The sequence below is a fragment of the Mus musculus genome, chromosome 10 (genome assembly GCF_000001635.26).
Source record: "Mus musculus strain C57BL/6J chromosome 10, GRCm38.p6 C57BL/6J".
Taxonomy (NCBI): Eukaryota; Metazoa; Chordata; class Mammalia; order Rodentia; family Muridae; genus Mus; species Mus musculus.
This window is the reverse complement of record NC_000076.6, coordinates 21059768-21081221: the sequence shown is the minus strand read 5'-3', so window position 1 is coordinate 21081221 and position 21454 is coordinate 21059768. Positions and strand designations below refer to the sequence as shown.

At 43.8% G+C, this 21454-nt stretch overlaps 1 protein-coding gene across 7 annotated transcripts in view; it reads right to left on the bottom strand.

The window, feature by feature from the left end:
* Positions 1-792: 792 nt before the first annotated feature.
* Ahi1 (Abelson helper integration site 1) overlaps positions 793-21454 on the bottom strand; it is a 128198-nt gene continuing 107536 nt past the window's right edge. For 3 of the 7 annotated variants that reach the window (NM_026203.3, NM_001358561.1, NM_001177776.1), the window contains 3 exons: positions 8621-8679; positions 6745-6847; positions 793-2138 (listed from right to left, as the gene is read on the bottom strand). In NM_026203.3, coding sequence (NP_080479.2) covers positions 2136-2138; positions 6745-6847; positions 8621-8679 — 165 coding nt within the window. In that variant the 3' untranslated portion in view covers positions 793-2135. Of the gene's footprint in view, positions 2139-6744; positions 6848-8620; positions 8680-10678; positions 10935-21454 lie in introns of all 7 variants that reach the window. The other 4 variants (XR_380069.4, XR_001779556.2, XR_001779555.2 and 1 more) reach the window with 3 other exon arrangements.

The following is a 21454-nucleotide window of genomic DNA, read 5'->3' as shown; positions in this document are numbered from 1 at the left end:
ATAAAGAACAAATAGTTACTAAAAGACATGAGCCAAGTGGATATGGCGTCTTAGGTCCTGCAGGAGTGTAGTCAGGGCCTATTTCTCGAGCATATGCTAAAGACACCTCTCAGGGTTTTCATGAATGGAGCCCTAGACTCACACTGGCCAGCCTGAGGAGAGCCTACTTTTCCTGGTACAAAGACACATCTGTGACTCTTTTTTCTTTCTTTCTTTTTTTTTTTTTTTGGTGTTTTGAGACAGGGCTTCTCTGGCTTCTCTGGCTTCTCTGTGTAGCCCTGGCTGTCCTAGAACTCACTTTGTAGACCAGGCTGGCCTCGAACTCAGAAATCCGCCTGCCTGTGCCTCCGGAGTGCTGGGATTAGAGGCCTGCGCCACCATGCCCAGCACAACTGTTACTCTTGTCTTCAGTAGGTTCAATATAAAAACAGACTTTCAACATTTCATGTGAACATGAAGATTTAAGCAAATGCTCAGCTCTAATGTTTCTTTCCATTAGTTTCGATTTTAATTTTGATTTGTTGAAATTCTTTGTGACGAATCCCATGTGAATGTGGGGGGGGGGTGTCAAAGGCTCAGAAGGCAGAGATGGGGGACCCTTGTTGGTAAGTGAGCTCTGGGTAAGCCAAGAGACCCAGCCTCGAATGAAATGGAAGAATGACTGAGGAAGATGGCTGACATCAGCACAGGGCCCACACTCAGGCATGTGAATGCACACCACGCAAACGCTCGTGCATGCACACACACACAACACACATGTGCACACACACAGAAAAGAAAGAAACCAGGAGCTGAAGGGGTAGGAACACAGCTTTATTTTTCATTGTCTCAAGCAGCACACTCACAAGACAGAAGAGAAGCAAGTTCAGAGTGACTGAGCTGCCTGCCCAAGTGTGCCAGGGACGCAGACACACAACCACAGCAAGGCCGCTGGTACTGGCCGCTGAGCCTTCGGGGCTGAGGGCTGTGGGCTTCAGCAGTTTTCAGTGCCACCCTGTATGCGCTGGAAATCTCCTTTAGTACTAACAACAATTCTACCAAGGTTCTCCACAGCAGGGTCATGTTCCCATTTTAAGCTTCTACAACATGTGCAAACAGATGCGTACTCGAAGCTACTCACGCTGTGCATCTGGGCACGTTTACACCTCAGTGCTCAACAGAGCGGTTCTCACTTCTTATTTCAATGAGATCAATTGTGTACTTCGGTAAATATGTTTTTCTAACTTTACCATAGTCTGACCTTGTTGGGGTTAAATGCTTTACTGACAGACTTATCATGCAGCTGAAGAAATGGATGAGTGAAGAGAAAACCAAGATGGAGGAGTCTCAGCTATATCCAACTGCAACATACAAACATATGGTAATGGCACTGTTATTCTGAAACTAAAGACATAAATAATGCTGTGTAATAATTTAAAAACAAATATTCAGACTAAACTATAACCACTACAGAGTTTACATCCATAAATTACTTATGCTGTTAAATATAAACTCTGTCTAAAAAATAAAAATAAATTTGGTGTACTGTTGTCAGTCCAGCCAAAATCATTCTTAGTCTAGGAGTGTTGAGTGACATACATTCACTCAAGGGAAACACAAACATTTAGTTCTCAAAAGCAAACTGTCGTTTCTACCGCGTTTGTTACTGGGGCTGTTTGAAGACACAATATCCAGCAGCTACTTAGGTTTTACACGCGGCTAACTTCAAAAGCAGAGCATCTGCATCATGGCCACAAGTACACGGGATGACGGCCTACGGCACAGCCACATCATGGCCACAAGTACACGGGATGATGGCTTAGTGAATGACTAACACTGCGCACACTGTTATTCACATTTACTGAGTAGCAGTTCTGGGGTTTTCTCTATTGGCTTTTCCAGCAGCAGCAATATAATTCTGATGTAGTTACTAATAGCACAAGCACAATACTTTGACCAGTAACACTCACAATGGTTCATAACAATTAAGCCCAAAGGCCACAGTGATTTTTTTCTTTTTAGAGCTAAGTTTGCTTCAGATTTTTAAGGTCAATAAATACTGCTTCTTTTCACCCAAAATCTAACGAGAACTCCGTCTGGCGTGGACGTCACATCATGTGCACTCATCAGGCGGCTTCTGCTTCGTCTCCAGCTTTTTACTAGGGAGAAAAGCACACAAGATACTGAGTGACGTCTTCTAGCTACAACCGGAGCAGTTATGCAAGTAAGAGACTCAGTGACACACCTCACCTGCTAAATAAAAGGGCTATGTTACTATAACAATATTAACATATTAGCCCTCATATAGCTCGCCCCTGGTTATACTGTTCACATTTCTGTGCACTGTTAGCAGTTGCACTGACTCTTCCTGCACTGACAGGAACAAAAAAGACAAATTTCTCAAGAGGAGTTGTGGCAGCTCCAAACGGAGCAAGATGCTTCTGAAGGAAGCAGCTTCGGGCAAAGTCCTTCCCTTCAGGGGGCGGAGGTCTTGTGGAGGCATTTCAGTTTCATCACTATAAAGAAGTAGACCACTTTCATGGAGACTCTCTCACTCCATGGCTGGGTCTAAATTTCAAACTGGGCTAATTATAGTTTTCAAACTATAAGAGCCAAGTGAGCCAAGGCGTTTTGTGCTTCTGATCCGCCATGGCTGTCATCATCACTGGCTATCATGCTGACCATGTATCTAACAGAATCTTGGGATACAACAAGTTAAATTATTACTAAAAATCAAGGGCCAACATACAGATGTTGCTTTCTTAGAATCTACAGTGGACACGGATAGCGAGTGGGTGACAGACAGAGGGATTGACCATTTGAGCGGCACAGTTGACTCTGGACTTAAACCTCCTGGGACCCCTCTAACCAGAGAGGCCAGAGCACTGGACTATCCTTAGAAACAAGATATAGCCTTGAGACAATGGCAGCAGGTTAGGTCAACTCACCACCTCTGAGAAAAGCAATTGCTGACACACTGTGGCAGGCAAGAGCAGAGGCTAGCCCACTGGCCTTCCCGGGGAGGCAAACACTTGTGTTTTCCAAAACAGGCCTTACTTTAAGTATGTGTTTATGTTATTTTTTTTCCGTCTGAGAAAAAATTTACATCCAAGGTTGGGAAAAATTCTGTTGTTAGTTCAGGTTTTCTGATTTTAAATTTGTTAAGTGCAATTACACAGATAAACTCCTGTGATGTGCAGAAGCGCAGAAAGTGAAACTCATGAGAGCAACTGGTTTAAGTGTAAAATGCAACAGACACAACATGCTAAAATACTATAGTAACAGGAGGAGTCAGAAAGTCATTTCTGTTATCATGTCACACTTCTGGCCCAATTAGGGACGGATAAGAGAGGGAAAGAGAAGAGTGGAGGTTCAAATAAATGCAGGTACAAATCATACAGAGACCCTAAAACCTGCAGAGCACAGAGAGGAGAAGAAAGGTTAGGACAACACAACAGACAGAAGGGGAGGGTGCATGGTGGTGGCACAGGAGGAAGAAAGAAAGGGAAGGGTGACAGGCCACAGCTGGGAATCAGTGATGACTCCGCAGGTGCAGAAGATGGAGGCTGAGCTTTGAAAAGTAAACAGAGAAGCAGGAGAAACTCCAGAGCGGAAGCCCTGAGAGAAGCTGAGAGAAAGCTGAAGCAGCAGCGACAGTCTCTGAGGGAAACGACTCAGACCGTCAGGAGGAAGGAACAGTGCAAGAAACATACAGGCTGCCTGTTAGCGGGAGGCAGGGTTAGGATGAAAGGGACAGAGGGACAGTCATGGAAGCCCCATTCTCTCAAGAAACACAAGCCCAAGTCCAAACCCCTCCGCTGAGGTCTGTTCATACAGAGTAGGCCTACAGCTAACACAGGACAGAGGCCGTAGACAGAGAGAAAGGGGGATCTATACAGCAAGATCATGAAAGTGAATATGAAACCTGATGTGTGTGTAGAGCAGCGACACTGAGTGGCAGGCCAGGCCTTATGTCAGAAGGAACTGGACCCGGTACGGGTTAGGCTCTGTGCTGAGCTCCCACGCAGGAAATGCCAGCATGCAGTGGCGGCCTGCGAGCACTGCAAGAACTTGCTATCCAGGCAGAGCTCTCAACACGGAAGAGGAGAACACCCCGCTTAGGGAACTGGGTGTTAGGAGACCTTGAGCCTCGGGCTCTTGTGTAGAAAGAATAGATCATGTTAGAACTTTTGAAATTATGTTCATTTTGAAGAGAATACTGAAGTAGTGTGAAAACGTTGAGTAGAAAAAAAAATCAGGAAATAAATAGATACAAAGGAAAAATTCTCAGCACAGCCTCAGCACCCAGACAGTGAGCCCACACCTGCTGATGCTGCTGTTCAGGGGCGCGTGCTGAGCCTCAGCATCCAGACAGTGAGCCCACACCTGCTGATGCTGCTGTTCAGGGCCACACGCACTGACTATTTATACCTACCTTCTAGATTTATCAATCGCATCTTTCCACTCATATGCAATATGCCAAAAACATGACAAAAACTGTGTCCAATGAATAATGAGTACCTGACAATTGATTATTTAAGTGTTTCACAATTTTATCAAAAGATGGCTTAGTCGGCCATCACTGCAAAGAGAGGCCCATTGGACACGCAAACTGTATATGCCCCAGTACAGGGGAACGCCAGGGCCAAAAACATGGGAATGGGTGGGTAGGGAAGTGGTGGGGGGAGGGTGTGGGGGACTTTTGGGATAGCATTGGAAATGTAATTGAGGAAAATATGTAATAAAAAATATAAAAAAAAGAAATAAAGATAAAACCTGAAAGTGAAAAAAAAAGTGTTTCACAATTTAATAAATTCCTTTTAGAAGAGCATCCACTGAAACAACAGTCTCAATTGTGCTGCGCAGGTGGGCTTAACCATCAACCTCCCACTAAGAGGCAAACAGCTGAGCCAGCATATTGAGTCAGAGATAATTTAACCAATGCTTTCCTCATAAAGACTGAATTAAAATTTTCTCTTAGACATCCACTTGAAGACACAGTCTTTTAACTGACTCTCTCCCTTGTCCTCAAATATTTCCCTGCTGTCTAGTAAGGGACATATTTAGTTTTGAGATGGAGTTTCCCTAGTTGGCCCAGAACAGCTTTGAACCCCTTGCTCTCACCACTCTTCCAGCTTCGAACATGAGCAACTGGGGTGACAGTCTTCATCACACATAGCTATGTAAGAATTGTGAGAACCGTACACTCACATGCTCTCTTTCATGAAAATAAAAACAAACTTACTAGCAAGCTTGCATCCATGAAGAGCGACTGGACTGTACACAGGGACATACATCTATGAGTGTAACCCACTTCCTTGTGTTCTCATAAAAATTATATTTCCTATATTTTGAAACTTGCTGTCATTTTTGTGATAAAAAATGATGTTTCTTTCTCTGATGATCTCTTGGAGCTTTCTATACGCTACACGTACAAAATCATTAGGAAAATTCTATATGCTACAGGTACAAAATCATTAGGAAAATTCTATACGCTACAGGTACAAATCCTTTAGGTAACATTCTTTTCTAGCCCAGCTGCTATTTAAAAACTTTATTGGTCTTTTTTAAAAAACAAATTTATTTTTATTTTATGGGTATGAGTATTTTGCCTGTATGCATGTACATACGTATGTGCGTACGTACATATGCATGCATGTACACCACGTAGTATCCAAGGAGGACAGAAGAAGGCACTGATCCTGCCACTGGAGTTGCTGACAGCTGTACGCTGCAGTGCCTGCTGGGAACAGGCAGCAGGGGCTCTAACTGCTGAGCCATTTTGCCTGCACCACTTTTAACGTTTCCAGTCCATAAATCTAAACATCTGTACCAAAATGGTTCCTAGCTGGACACAGTGACATGTAGCCACAGTCTTAGGTTCTCAGAAGCGAAGGCAGAACTGCTTGAGCCTGAGTCTGTGGCCAGTCTAGGAAACAAGAGCTGCCTGTCCCCTAAGAAACAAGCCATCACGATGACACAGCGAAAACAATCAAAAACCTAGAGGAAAACCTAAAATGTTTTCTAATTCTTATATCATGATCGTATACAAAGCCATCCCCAGGATTATTTAATTATTCGTCTATGTCTTTCTATACAAGTAGATTAACTTTTTTTCCTAATTAAAAAAGTTATGGAAGCTGATTTCCAGCATGTCCCACATGCATGCATGTGGGCACAGTAGGGCTGGACCACTGAGCATTTTGTTTCAGTAACTTTCTGCCTTCTGAGAAAGCAAGGTGCCTGTCAGGCTTCCCTCCATTCCTACGCCTGCCCTCCTGCCACCATGTCCCCAAGGGCCTGTCTCAGAGGTAAGCACGGCCCACTGTCTAGGTTACACCATAAGTCAGGCTTGTTTCCTTGGGACCCCAGGCCTCTTCCCACACCTGGACGGGCTTTGCGGTGGCGCTCACCTCTCAGTTCGCAGACCTTCTTGTCATTCCCTCTGTATAAAGATCTCCACACTGAGTTTCCTGCTGGTTACTATACAGTCTGACTGTTCTCTGTTCACAGCCCAGGATTTTGGGAAGAAAGACGACTCTGGAGGTCTTTTTCCTTCAGGCTGATGACAGTCTGACTTAATAGTACTACTAGTCCTGTCTACCAACACTTCCTGCAGGCCACTAATAGCTTCTTGGCTGCAATTCCCAACGACCCCTTGCCAGTGCTTACACCAGAGGTGCTCTCTGGCATCTGCCATTGTTGACCAGGATGTCTGACATCTTTTCTTGGTGATGGAATAAGTCTCTGCTGATTCTCTCTTACCTCTATCAGGGTGACTTTGCGGACCACCGGCTCGCTTTTCTTTGTCTCCATATCTACTTTGTGTCCTCGGTCCTCCACGTTTTGATCTTTGCCCTTCTCAGAACTACAGGAAGGAAAGAGGATAAGTGAGAAGCCAGTTAGCCAGAGGCTGGAGTGGCTTAGATAAGGCGTGGATCTAGGGAAGGGATGGGATGGACACAGACGACAGGTGGGAGGGTCTGAGGAAACCACTGGACAGAGCTACATGTGGGATTATCCAGAGGAGTGCGAGACAGCTGCTCCATCCTAGCCACATCCTGTGAAGGGACACGAACTAAACAAATTCTGCCTGTTTCTGAAAAACATTTAGATGCATACGGAATGCCTGAAAGTTTTATCAATACAGATGGCAAACATATTGTTACAGGATTTTTCCTAACGACAGAAAAAGGAAGAGGTTCCTAAGTGAGCCTTCACACAGCAACTGCAGAAGGCAACAGAAAGTGCAATGGAAACACTGTGGTTTGTTGTAGCACAATGTTATATGTTAGGGAAATGAATACAGAAACATGAAGAGAGGACCCCAGGAAGTAAGGCCTGGTCTTTTCCCTAGAGTATGTGTGGAAGCTGAGACCATCCTGAACAGAGCTGTAGAGGATGGAGGAAGGGTAGAGCGTGCACACACTGCACATGCGCACTGGGGTCAAGCTCTGGCTCTCACGGGAGCATCTGAACAGAGGGACTTTTAGGGAGGGTGAATACGTTCATATACTTCTAGCCAGATAGAACCGTGCCAGTGGCTTAAAAGGAAAAGAGACAAGAATCTGCTTGCCTGGGAGCACATACATACACACTCTCCATATGTGCCATACTGAGAAGGCAGTCATGTGAAAGTCGGGAAGAGAGGCCACATTTGGAGGACATGATGTACCCGTGAAGCTTAGTAATGACAGGTTTGTAGAGATAGCTCAGGAGAGGTCCTGATTTCTCCTGTATCATTTGGCAGTCACTAAGAGACCCTCCCATTCCCGTAACAATATCTTCCCACGGCAACTGTGGCAGTGACTATAGCTCAGAAAGGACAAGCAAGCCCAGTGGTGAGGGCCTGGAGACTGAGGTCTTAATTTAGGCAGTGACAGTGTGGCCCGACAGCATCAACACCCGGCTAACTAGAGCGGGTGTGGAAAGAATTATAACCTATCTCCAGATTATGAGTCCGTGACTTTTAAAGTCTACTTAAAAACTATACATCTCTCATCTGTGGAGTAAAATATTGTCTTGCAGCATACTGCATGGTTTGACCCGGTAATCCTCATCATCTAATAGGAAGGGGAAAATTACTCTTCAAACCTTGGGGGCATGTAGTTTATCTTAACTTGAACAGCATATCAGAAGGAAGCCCAGCAGGGAAGGTCTGTGTGCACACTTGAGGGACACAGGAGGAGCTAGCACAAGCCTGTGCTGTTCATGGATGCTGCATTTAAGCTTTGCTGGTGACACCGAGCACATGCATTCTGCATTCTGGTGGGAACGTCTGGAGAACTGGCTGTTTTCCTGGAAAGCCTCAGAGGAGAGTTTCCTCATTTAGTGCTACCTCACCGTGCACTTGGACTCAGTCAGTGTTATTTCAAAACACTACTCAGGCAAAGTAAATGAAAGATGACAGTAAGTCCTCTGATGTTTAGTGTTGATGCTCTGTGCTGATACTTTATATAACATTATTTCTCTGGCTTCTAACACATTCCTAAAGTCTCACAAAAATCAGTAGTATGAAATTTAACTTGTGGTCTGGTCACTGTGTTATGAAAAAGGGATACAGATCATCGTTAAAAAAACACAGCAAAACAAAACACTGCTATTTATCATTGCAAGTTATCCAAAAGGAGAAGCTACTCACTGCCCCACAGGCTGCGGGCCCAGTCTGGGATCCAGGGGTCTGCCCTTACTGAGCGACTGCTGTGAAGGAGGAGAAAAAACCAAACAGTAAGTCAAACAGGAAAGCGGACCACAGGGTCAGCACCCACAGAGTCCCTACCAGCCTGGAATGAAGACAGACACCGATGTTTATACCTGTCTTGAGGTTGCAAGTCTATCCCAGTAACATACTCAGTCCTAGGGAAACCTGAGTCCTAACTCAGTCCTAGGGAAACCAGGAGCTGGCGTACCGCAGGGTGTGCACCCTTCAGGTCAACTCTCAGAGACTGGCACAAAAAAACAAACAAACAGACCTCCCAAACAAACAAAACCATTAACAACAAGAACAAAAAATCCACAAAGAAACAAAGGGAGATGTCGTGAGAGCTGAGGTTAACTCAGTGCTGCGGTCTGTTACTTGGGCTCCACATGTCTTCCCTCATTGCTCCCCTCTCTGGTCTCATCAGCCCATCCATGGTTTTTAAGTGAGGCTGAGCGGAACTGAATGCAAGATTCTGAAGTTGAACACTGTGAACCTTTTACAAATTTGCTCAGTAAATCTTGCTTTATTAGTGGCACCCCTGAGACAAGGACTGAATCCGTCCTTGCGGAGGAGGCACCAACTTAGATTCCAAGTGACAGACGCTTCCTCTAGAGTCTGGAGCATCAGCTCCAACCCAAAGTTCAGTGAGGAAGTGGGGTTTACTGTGGCACAGAAATTTATAAACCCACCCAGTACTGCCATGAAACAGACTGAATCGAAAAAACTAGATGTTACAGAAAAGATTCATTCGACACTCAAAATAAGGCAATAAATTACTGAATAATTTCCAGGTGAAACACAGCTACACAGTTATTTAAATTAAAGTCATTCAGAAGACAAAATGAAAAACTAGATGAAAGAAAAGGACACAGCTTTTCTTTCAACCTTGCTTGAGAGCCACTGCGTTCCCATCTTCTCTTCACTGACGCTCACTTTGTCTCTACACTTCTCCTTCATAATCACATTTCTGGAGACTGCGCCTCAGCAAGCTTTGTCAGCAAGTACCTTCCGACAAGCAGTACTTATAAGGAGTTTTAAGACGACTGCTCATCTTGACTATGGTCATGTGTTTACTATCAAGTGGCTTTAAAACAAACATTTGAGGTGAGAATCACAGACACACAAGGCAGGGGTGAAAGGTGGGCGCTGTAGCAAGGGACCCCAGCAATTGGTGTGCCTTTGCCAGTACAGTTGATAAGACGCAGTTAAAACACACTGAGGAAAAATGCACACTCATAGTCAATTTCAATTCTACGAATAGTTCAAACTGTTAAATCCCTAGCCTGTCCTCACCCCATAGCACAATAAGCAACAAAAAGGATCAAAGCCAAACTCAGCATTAATCCTCACAGAACTTCCCCAGCTTCCAAACACATTGACTGAATAAAATGGGAGGTTTGAATTTTAACAATTCTTTACAAGGTTTAAGTATCAATTCTACCTCTTTGTCCAAGAAAGGCCAGCATTTTACCAAAAACAAAAACAAAAACAAAAACAAAACAAAACAAAAACGTATATGCTTATAAAGCACGGTAAACCCACTGCAGACATGCTGCCCTAATCTGATTCCCATCATCTGCATCTATTCTGCAGCTGACCAGAGAAACAAGCAGTCTCCCTGTTAAGCCAGTGGTACCCTGCTTATAACAGAGGGGGATGCTAGGCTACCCTCAGATTTCTGTCTGTAGACATTAAATAGACTGAGGGAGGTAGTAATCAGAATGCAGTGTGTGCAGCAAGTCCAAACCAAATTTAATAAAAGATAGAAAACAGATTAAATATTGTCCATGCCCCCGTGTTCTTATGCAACCACCACTGGTATACCTCATTCTTTTATAACCACCACTGGTATACCTCATTCTTTTCCCATGATGCAAGGTGGCTTGGGCTATGTTCAAATGCTATAAACCTTCAGTCAGTAGATCTGTGATTGTCTTTACCCTGATTCGTAAGAACTCTTACTTAGGACTCACACTTCACTCTAAAACCTTTACTCACTCATTCCTTGGTCTCAGCAGCAGCAGCCATATGGGAAGTGCTCATGGAGGCAGTAGGAGGGGGAAGAAGGAGTTGTCTCTGTCAGCTGTTTTATTTTATCTTAAACAAAAGCCCCCACGGCTGGACCGCAATCAGCCCACAAGTGCCCCCCCCACCATCAGCGAGGCCAAGGAGCATGGCAGCCGGCCCTTCCTTCCCTCCTTTCCACACACACCTCTCAGTTGGTTTGTGACTTCGTCTCCTCTTCATGGCCACCCTTGATTTGGAGAGGAGGGATGAAGAGAGGAAGATGAGCAAAGCGAGGATGAGGAAGGGCAGGGCGAGCCTACAGATGCCTGCTTCCCACACCCTCTGGGATGGTTGGCAGGTTAGGGTGCAATGAGGCTCACACAGGAAATGAATGATAAATAGAGTGATTATGTGGAGACTTATCAGGAAGAAAACGACTTAAAACAGCTTTGCAAAAGAGAAATGGGCATGCAAACAACTCACCGGAATAGACACTTGTAAAAACGCGAGGAATAGACGTAAAGTTATATGCAATCAGTGTACGTTGTAACTAGCACACCAGCACCAGGTAAGCAGACTTGTGAGAGAGTATAGCTTTATTTTACATGCTATTATCCGCCCACTGATACATTTACCCTCTCAAATGGCTCATTTCTACTTTGTGTGATTTCTTTTTCTTTTAGAACATAGATATAAGAGAAGAATGTTGCCAACGAGGGGTGGGTGGCTCTGTTCTTAATGTGTGTGGCCCACCTCTCTTGGCCTTTGTTAACTAGGGCTGGGCTCAGCATGAACGCATAAGGTCCCACGGCACAGCACCACACTGATGTCTACAGATGAGGAAACGGAGGCCCAGAGTCACCAAGGACACAGGAGCAGCTGCAGGGCTATGCCTAGTGTGCTAAAACTGACTTCACAGTCAAATAATTTTCACTATCATTTTGTTTGAAGTCTGAAGTGCCAACATGCATACAAAGAATCATTCTGAGTAAAAACTAGGTTTGCGTGGCCCGGCACACCCTTGCCAATGGTATAGATCCCCGAGTTTTAAACTGTAGGTCACAGTCCTGTAACTAAATGTAGGAGATATATACATAAGATTGAAAAAAGGGAGCAAGAAAAGGTTCTGTTGTGGAATGGCCAAAAATTAATTAAAAGTCAAATGGGAGCTGAGTCTGAGGTGAAACATGTATGTTAGCACACATGTGTGCTGTGTCCTGAGCCTTCCTGCGTCATAAACATGTCTGCAGTCTCATGCAGCCCTGGTGCTAAAACCCACAGCACACACATTCTGCACCGCTACACTGTTCACTGTTTCTGCCACACAGTGCCAGGAATGTCTGACCACAGCTCAGGTGTGAGGTGACTGTGTTACGGATTGTGTAGAACCATTTTCATTAGGGAACAAAAGAGGCAAACAGCATGCTCTTTGTGTAAGTCGTTAACATGTGACAAATCCCTTTGTGTCAATTGATACCATGTGACAAACTACTCTATCTTTGGGATTTGTATTAAAATGTTGGCTTTTAAAAGTTGCTGTTTGAGTTTCATTAAAAAAAAAACAAAAAGTTAACTGAAGTTGTTTGGGATTAGGAGAGATTTCCCGATCCTGTCTCACATGGCTTTAATGGTTCTGCTATGTGTATGAAGCATTTATGCAAAGGGCTGATGGGGGGACATACTCTAACAGAGTGAGACCTGCTCACTCCCCTCTGGCTGTCCAACCATCACCCTTTTACTTGCAAAATCAGAACGTCTACAAAGCACACAGGAGCCAAGTCTGAAGCCAACCTCCATACAAAGGGTCCCAGGGACAAGGAACTCTATCGGGCCAGTGATAGAGAGGGTCTCATACCCACTTTCCTAGTCTTTGCTCTTAAACAAATAACTCAGGGGGATCTTTAAGATTCTCCTTCCATCTACAGACTTGAACAAGAAGTTGTGAGCCACAACAGAGGCAAGAGAGGCGACCTGGGATCTCTTGTCTCACAGTTATTTACACACATCTGGCCTTTGTTTCCTGGCTTGCTACATCCTGTAAGATGGCCACGGGCATCTAGCTATTCTTCTCCTCTCTGTTTTGGCCAAACTGTAAATAAATTAACTTTCCTTTACCAATTTCCACTTCCTAGTTCCTCTGGTATAGAGGGAAACAGGTCCTAAGTACTCTGTAACCCTTTCCAGTCTCATCAGAGATTCTAGGGTGAGCTTTTGTTGGTGTTATTTATTACAGTTAGGATACAACATGCGTCCCATTGGAGAATCAATATGGTGATTGATGCAGAATTTAATGGAATTACTGTGATCAGTGTGGCAGAGCCTTGGTGGAGGACAGCCACCTGGGTCACTCCCTGGAAGAGTGTACCCTATTTCTAGTCCCTTCCTCATTCCTTCTTTGCTTCCAGGAGAATAAAAGCAGAAAGTAATCAAAGAGTTTTCTACACAGGAAATGCTGATCTCCCCAAATCACCACTGAAAGGGTAAGCTTACAGAACTACAGAGAGCCAGCATGAAGACTTGAGAGAACCAGCATGAAGACTTGAGGGATGCGTGTTTGCTTGCAGAGAGCAGGAGCCAGAGTCAACTCGGAGGTCTAGAGTGGCAGCCTGAGACCTGTGGTGTTGTTTTCTTTGATGAGGTGTTAGGGAATGTGGCAGTGAGTCAAGGGGAGCCAACGACAAGACGATGAGACTCTGTGCCCCACTGAGGCAGGCCACCAGAGCCTGACACTCCACAACAATGAATAAACACAGAGCACACGTGACTAAAATGGACAAGTGCTTTACTCCAGGGCTGGAAACTGGTGAGACAATCCACGGACTCCAAGTGCGGTTTATGCTCAGTAATGGTGCTTGTGTGACCTGACTGCCTGGGGACTAAGTGACTTGGTTTGGGAAGCACAGAAATGGATCGTCGGCAAGCCAGATGGTAGAAACACCAAAGTAACCCTCCATTTAAAAAACGCGTATCAATGACTTGTGTGTGCCAGTGTGCACGCAGCTGTGAGGGTGTGTATTACAGAGAGTGGGCGTGGAGATCAGAGAAAGTTGCAGGAATCGGCTCCCTGCCTTGACTCTGTGGACCCTGAGACTGAGCTTAGGTAGCCAGGCTTGGCAGAAACTGCCTTTATCAGCAGAGCCATCTTGTCCCCCACTCATCCCCCTCCCCTTTTCAATTCCTGAAAACTGAAGAGTGACTCCGTCTTCTTCTTCCTCTTTTGAGCATGAGCTATTTCCTAATCTCCCATTATGAGGGAACAATTCTTTCCAAATCAGGCCACACAGACTATAAAGAAATTCTCTGCATTAAGATACGAAGCATGTAGGTGCTGGCTACTTAGACCCACCTACCACAACAGGGAAACAACATGGTAAACAGAGAAGGCTCACTCAGTGCCAAGTTTAAGGCAGTGTCTTGTTTCTATATGTCCAGAAAAATTTTATTTCATGATTCATTTGAATAAAAAAGACCCTTAAATAAGAAAAGGTTCAGTCCCCTTTACATTTCATAAAAACCAAAACTACTCAAAACTGTTAAAATCAGCACTAGCATCACTGTAACTACTAAGTAATAACCAGGACGTGAGTGCGTAGTTAATTTTCTATGGCTTGTGCCAAAATTAACATCAATTCCTCAAGCACAGGAAGCGAGCAGCAGTCAACAGGGTTAAGAGACATTTTATTACACAGGTCTGCTGGCTTATGGGCTAGAGGGTTGGCTGGGTTTAGGCCAGATACCAAAGTTCCCCCTTCATAAAGTTTAAACAACAACAACAACAACAACCAGCCCCCAGCCCCCGACAATGCACACCATTTCCCTAGGAGAATGCATTATTGTCTGGAAATGCCTACAGAGTTGGGGATGAGTATCTTTTCAGTAGAAAGGCTGTCAGATGAGCACACAGTAGTCAGGTGCCAGAGAGCTTCCAAGGAAGGGCCATGCTGCTTGTGAAGACAGTGAGGCTAAGTATAACTATGCCTGCCACTCTCTAAGGACATTTCTGACAGATGGACTGGTGGGGAGTTCTTGAAATCTTATCTTCCCACTTGAGATCTCTGACAGGGTTTCAAAGAATTGTTACTGATGTTTAGATTGCCTCTGAAGACATCACATATACTGTGCTACTCTGCCTTGTCAGAGTCCCGGGCCCTGGGCACCCCAGACGGCAGCAGAGGAAGAGCGGGGTATCACTTTCTATACTTCGGTAAAGTCATTGGGATATGTGCCCTAAACATACTTTGTGTGTCCCACTTTAATAAAAAAGACTTTTCACTAGGAATCTATATTATACTATAAATTGAGCTTCTAATGGAAGTTCAGCACAATGAAATGGAACGGGATAAATGCCAAGTTCAGGCTCAATTTAGGAGTTGATGAAAGAGAAAACAAATATAAATGGAATTAATGGAATTAAGAAACACATGAGGGAGTGTTTTCTAGGTCTACTTTTGGGGTCAAACAACTCAGGAACTGTCTCATAGACTCTTTATCTCAGAGCTCCTGGCAACTGTCTCGACCCTACCCTGGGTTGCATAATCTGAAAACAGGCCTCAGTATGCATGGCCTCATCCTGTAGAGGCCAGAGGATCCTGGATCCATCAGAGAGAAAGGAGGGCTGAGGTAAACAAGCCGACTCATGTGGGGGCACAGGTGCAGAAGGAGAAGCAGCAGCAAACCAGCCTATTACAGGAGAGAGTGTAATCTGTAAATGTGTAGACCGGCCTCCCTCTCTGCAGGCTGTGTGCTCCTCTGTGTCCACGTGGAGGATGGAGGCTGGAGGCACTGCTCTACTCTGTCTGCTTCTGCTGTCCCACCATTGGGGCTCCGTGGATTTGCTCTATGGAAGTGCTGTTTATAGACCAGCACACACTCTTGCGGTACGGAATGAGTATGCTTTGCTACAGTAGTTGTTTACGTCCTAGAGGCGGGAAGAAAAACAGCAGTCCTGGAAACACCTTACTTCCTCACAGAGCTCAGGAACCAGATAGTTTATTTCTTAAACCAGGAGGTAAAATTTCAGCCCAGGTTTATGAATTTCCTATTGTATTTTAGTTAGCTCTTTCATGATAAAAGATAAAATATTCCTGTAACTTTGGAGTAAATTCTATAAAGATACACCACTACATTCTCTCTCAGAATTACTAAAGCAAAAGCAAAATGGGATTATTCTTTAGCAAGAGAAAGGAGGTAATAATTGTAACTGTATTTTCAATAATTTACTGTTCCAGAATTTTATGTATTTGGATATCATATCAAAAATTATTACTGCAAAAATATCTTTGTTGGGTACTTGCCATAAAAATAAAATATTATAAAAAATAAAAAAATAAAAAAATATTATTCTTATGGTTTAAGAATAATAATTCCAATTTACTGTTATAGGACCAAAACATTTCTTTTGCTATATAAAGTGATTTTTGAAAATAATATCATATAGCACAATTATAAGCTTCTCTTGAGACTAAGAGATACAAATAAAAATTGAAAGCATCATGGTTTTTATGTACCTATTGTTTTGATGAGAAGCTGATAGAATTTCTATCAGCTGATTGATAGAATTGTGTGTGTGTTTGTATGTGTGTGAGTATGTCCGTGGTGTATGTGTGTGTGTAGAGTAACTACCATGGAATTATCTGATGCATTGTGGTTCTCTGTTCTTACTCTGGACTATACAAAACAACAACAACATATGTCACTGAATATAAGATATACCTTATTATATATAACATATAATATCTATATAATACAGACTCTGCACTCTGGTTTAGAAACTGGCCATTTGTAATTAAGCCAGATTGCTCTTACTGACTCTACAAGCCAGGAAAACACTGAAACTGCGTCCACATTTCTTTTACAGGAAGATAAGCCACCATGTGTACTTTAGAATTATTTTGGAATAGCAAGGCTAATGATTATTTTGTGTCTAACGAGTTTTACAAGCAACATCCCAGGCACCAGAGACTGTGCTGCACCTTCAGATGTGCTCCAGTATTTCTGTCTGTAAGCTTCACTAACTTTGGCAGCTATAACAAAAGCCATGTGTACTGGCAGTGCTGAACCACTTAGAGGAGATAAATGGTCCTTTTCAAAGTTGAGTACTGCTTTTTAAAATTTAAAAGAGAGAGAAAGCCGAGCACTGACAGAAATCAACACAGCACAGCACAGCACAGCACAGCACAGCACAGCACAGCACAGCACAGCACAGCACAGCACAGCACAGCACAGCGTTTTATGAACTAAGAATATTCTGGGAATTTTAGGAATTCTAAGGGTCTAAATATTTTCTGTATTAATAAAAAATATGCCCAAGACTTACTAGTTAAAGAAAAACAACACTAAGTATAATTCTAATGTCACTAAGATAAATCAACATGAATGAAGTCATGAGAACACTTTAGGAGACCACGACAATTTTAGAATCAACAGGATTGCAGGTGTACAAGACTTATTTCTAATCCTGTTTTATTTTATAAGAATGGGGACATATTACTTTTATAGTGTAACTAATTAAAAATGTCTAAAGGACAAGTGAAAAATAAGAGCAAGTTGTCAGAATCATTTTTTCAAAGCTTCCAAGTTTCTTTACTCTGGATAGCACCTGCCTTCTCTCTGTGTTGGATGCAGATTGGCAGCACATTTTGTACTACGTCCTGATGAGCCTGGGGGAGAGTGCCCATCTCCACATTGGCAACAAGTGCTGCTGCCGGCCACTGCCATCCACTGCCATCTCCATATGCTGCTGGGAAGACCGGGGGCAGGAGCAGGGATGGGGGGTGGGGGGTGAGGAGTGGGGGGTGGGGGGGTGGGTGAAGGTGAGGCAAGCTGCCAGCACAGGAAGGCACACGAGTGCTTTTTATTCTATAGTTTCAACAGAAGTTATAATTGAAAAGAGGAAAGCTTTTGAGGTTTCTTTCCCCCTTTCCTTAAAAGTATAGAGAATAAGGCTGAGTGTGCTGGTGCATGGCTGTGGTCCCAGCCACCGAGGCTGAGCAGGGATAATCCTTCACCCAGCAGCAGCTCAGGGCCAGTCTGGGCAATATAGCGGGGCCACCATCTCAAAACCAGAAACAAACTCCAAACTAAAATATACAGAATACACTTCATGCAAGCTCCATGTGAAGAAGGCACAGTGAAACAAACATTAAACAGGGATGTAAAACCAAACAAAAACACAGTGATACTAAAGGTGGCTGTGGAGGTGACCGTGTGGGAGAGCAGAGAAGGTAGCTGGAGACTGTGGGCCACACCTCTAACTGGCAGTGGCCTCCCTCTGCATGCATGCTTTCCAATGTTACCGGTCTGCTTTGTTCATGTGCACATTGAAGCAGAAAAGCAAAGAGTAGCAGCCTCACTCCTGGCTCCAGTGCCACAGTGCTAGGAATGCAGACCTCCCGCAAACCCTAGTCACTGCTCATGTTCTTTAAAAGGCTTATCTTATGTATGATAATGAGAAAAGGCTTGCATATGAAATTAAGTCTTGGATGCATTTTATGTTGTATTTATAACACCGAATCTTGATAAAATCAAACCTTATGCATTTTGATAAAGGACTAATTAAGATATACAACTAACCAAGTGTACTAGAAGCTCTGTTCTTCATTTCTCAAGATTGATCAGCCTCATGATTCAGAGCATTTGAGGCATTTCAGTGTCTGGGACAACATCTTGTTTATCAGCACAGTTCATTTCACACATGCTCTCTCCAGGAATCATCATAGTGTCTAATGCACATGCAACAAATTCCTCAGAGGGTGTGTGTGTGTGTGTGTGTGTGTGTGTGTGTGTGTGTGTGTGTATACACACACACACACACACACACACATACACATGTATATATATATACACACACACACATATATGTACATATAATTTATAATATATTATATTTGTATATGTATGTATATATGTACATGTACATGTATATATATGCACGTGTGTGTATATATATATATACACACACACACATACACATACATACACACATATACACATACATAATTTTTTAAAAAGCTGGAGATTAAACTAGTGTCTTATATAGCTAGGTAAATACTCTACCACTGAATTATACCCCTGATCCCTTGTAGGGCTATAGTCTACACATGGATTCATATATGACAGATCACCTTAACTTTACAGTCTGATCTCTACTCCTGTCTCTATGGGGATATCCTAGTTCCTGTCCCAAATGGATCCTTACACCATGCATCACTTGTTCTATGTGTCAGTGTTGTTGGTCATCTTTGCTTCTGCAGGGATTCAATTCAAGGCTCTGTGCATGCTAGGCAAGTGTTCTACAACTGAAAGCTACATGCTCAGCCTGATTATTTTATTTTTAAAATTTTAATTTGCATACTGTATGTTTCCTTGGGCTATATTAAAATTAGGGTTTGGATGTTAGCGAGATGAGCCTGGCACAGATTTTGGGCTAAGGTGACCATCTGAAGAGGTAGCATGAATGTCTCCTGGGAGGTGAAAGTGAAGGTACCCCTGCAGCAGGATCAGAACCGGAACGTCAACTACAGTCTAAGATAGGACCATGATGCTCCGAGTCCATCTAAGGAACAGGGGTACAGGCAGTGAGAGTTTTCCTAAGTGGTCCCTCAGGAACACCGGCACATCAGGAAGAGGACAGTTTCACAGGAGTTATAGATAACGCCTAGCATCTGACTGACATAGAATAGACGGAGAAGGATACACTGAGTTGGGAGCTCCATGGCCTTAGCTTCAATGATCAGTATGGTGGCAAGTTGGGGACACCAGTAAGGCGTCATCTTTCACTGCAGTTCATACTAAACCAAAAGCCTCAGTACACCTCATGCTAACAGATTTTCACTGCATTAATTTATCTAGGGAATTTGTATGGAACATTGGTGAGTTGGTGATGCATATCTTTTCAGATTTCCCATGCAGAGTCTCTAAGCCTCACTATGGTGTTCTTGGAGGTAATGAGGTGATGAGGATAGAGCCTTAGAAATGGGATTTGTAGCGGGGTGTGGTGGCGCACTCCTTTAATCCCAGCACTCGGGAGGCAGAGGCAGGCGGATTTCTGAGTTCGAGGCCAGCCTGGTCTACAAAGTGAGTTCCAGGATAGCCAGGGCTACACAGAGAAACCCTGTCTCGAAAAACCAAATAAACAAACAAATAAAAAAAAAAAAGAAATGGGATTTGTACTTTTCAAAACAGGCACAGGTAGATTCTTCTGTCTCCTCTGCCCCATGCAGTTGCAATGGGGCTACAAACCAGAAAGTCAGCCTTCAACAGAAGACACCACATCTAACCAGCACCTTGACCTTGAGCTTCTCGTACTGTGAGACTTATTTGTTATTTAAGCCATTATGAGCTACTGCATATTTGTTATAACAGCCCCAAACTAAGACAAGCATTTGCTTAATTTCCTAAGTCCAATGTTGAATAGCAAAATGGTTATCTTCCTGAGGCCTTGTGGGGAACCTGGCTTTCCAAGTCTGCTAGCTCCTCTTGTTTTCTCCCAACTGGTGAACCATGCAGGAAATCTCTCACTCTTTATTTCTAGACTTTGACTTTAGTTTCTTCCCCTTCCATTTGAAAGGGACGCTGCTCTAAGCTTGAGTGTTGGCATATTTTGTTAGTCAGTTCTCCCTTGTATTGCAGAAGGATAAGTGATGAGCTCTAACTACTGTTGAGGAGCCAGGAGCATCCTGCCCCTTCCTTAGAGCTGATGTATGTAACAACAAAATCTCCAGACATTGTCAAATGGGAGATAGAATCACTATCAGCTGAGAAGCCCTGGCCTATGCCAGCACTCAGCTATCAGTTTGTTTTTCTATATTCCAATAGCCCTTCTGCATCTCTCATAATCTATCATGTCCTGGATTTGCCTCCACAGCTTATCAGTCTGTGTCTATTCAATACTTGAAAAATAACCTGATAGTTGGTTTCCCTCCAGCAACTGCTCCCTCCAGTCACTGCTCCCTCTAGTCTGAAGTGACACTTTGAGAGTCACCGCTCCCTCTAGTCTGAAGTGACACTCAGAGTGTCACTGCTCCCTCTAGTCTGAAGTGACACTCTGAGTGTCACTGCTCCCTCTAGTCTGAAGTGACACTCAGAGTGTCACTGCTCCCTCTAGTCTGAAGTGACACTCTGAGTGTCACTGCTCCCTCTAGTCTGAAGTGACACTCTGAGAGTGGCTTACTCTTGATTGCTACATTGATCCCAGTGAAACCCTATCAGAGTCCTCCCAACTACCAAATGCTCAGGAGAACCAATGACTCCATCTGTTTGGCTGGCAGAAGTGTCCCACTCTCAACCCATAGCCCACATGCCCATGGACAGCTATGAGGATGGTCTAATACAGGACTGTATGCTTACTTAAATAAAACATTAGAGGTTTGTGTGTTTGTGATTTTGTTTCCTTTTTGTAACCTGACTGCATGGTTTTCAGCAGGAACTTTGTAGACAGCAAGGTAGTGTCACAATGTCAAACACTTGGACGTGCCTAGATATGTTCTTTGCTTCCCCTTAGCTGTGGGCATGTCCTTTGTCTGGTGTTTCCAGTCTTTGACTCCCTTAGTATTAGTGTCAGCTGGCTTCTGTCTTTGCCTTCCCTTGCGTCTTCCCAGCCTTACTCGAGCCACAGCCCTGAGCACAGACTGCGCTTTCCAGTCAGTGCCCTGACTATCCAATTCCTCTTCATGGAGCTGTGCTTCCTCTTCAACGCAGTTCTGCACTTCTGGATGCTTGTGAGTATTTCTACCTGGGAACACTGATGATGTCAGTAGCAAATTCAAA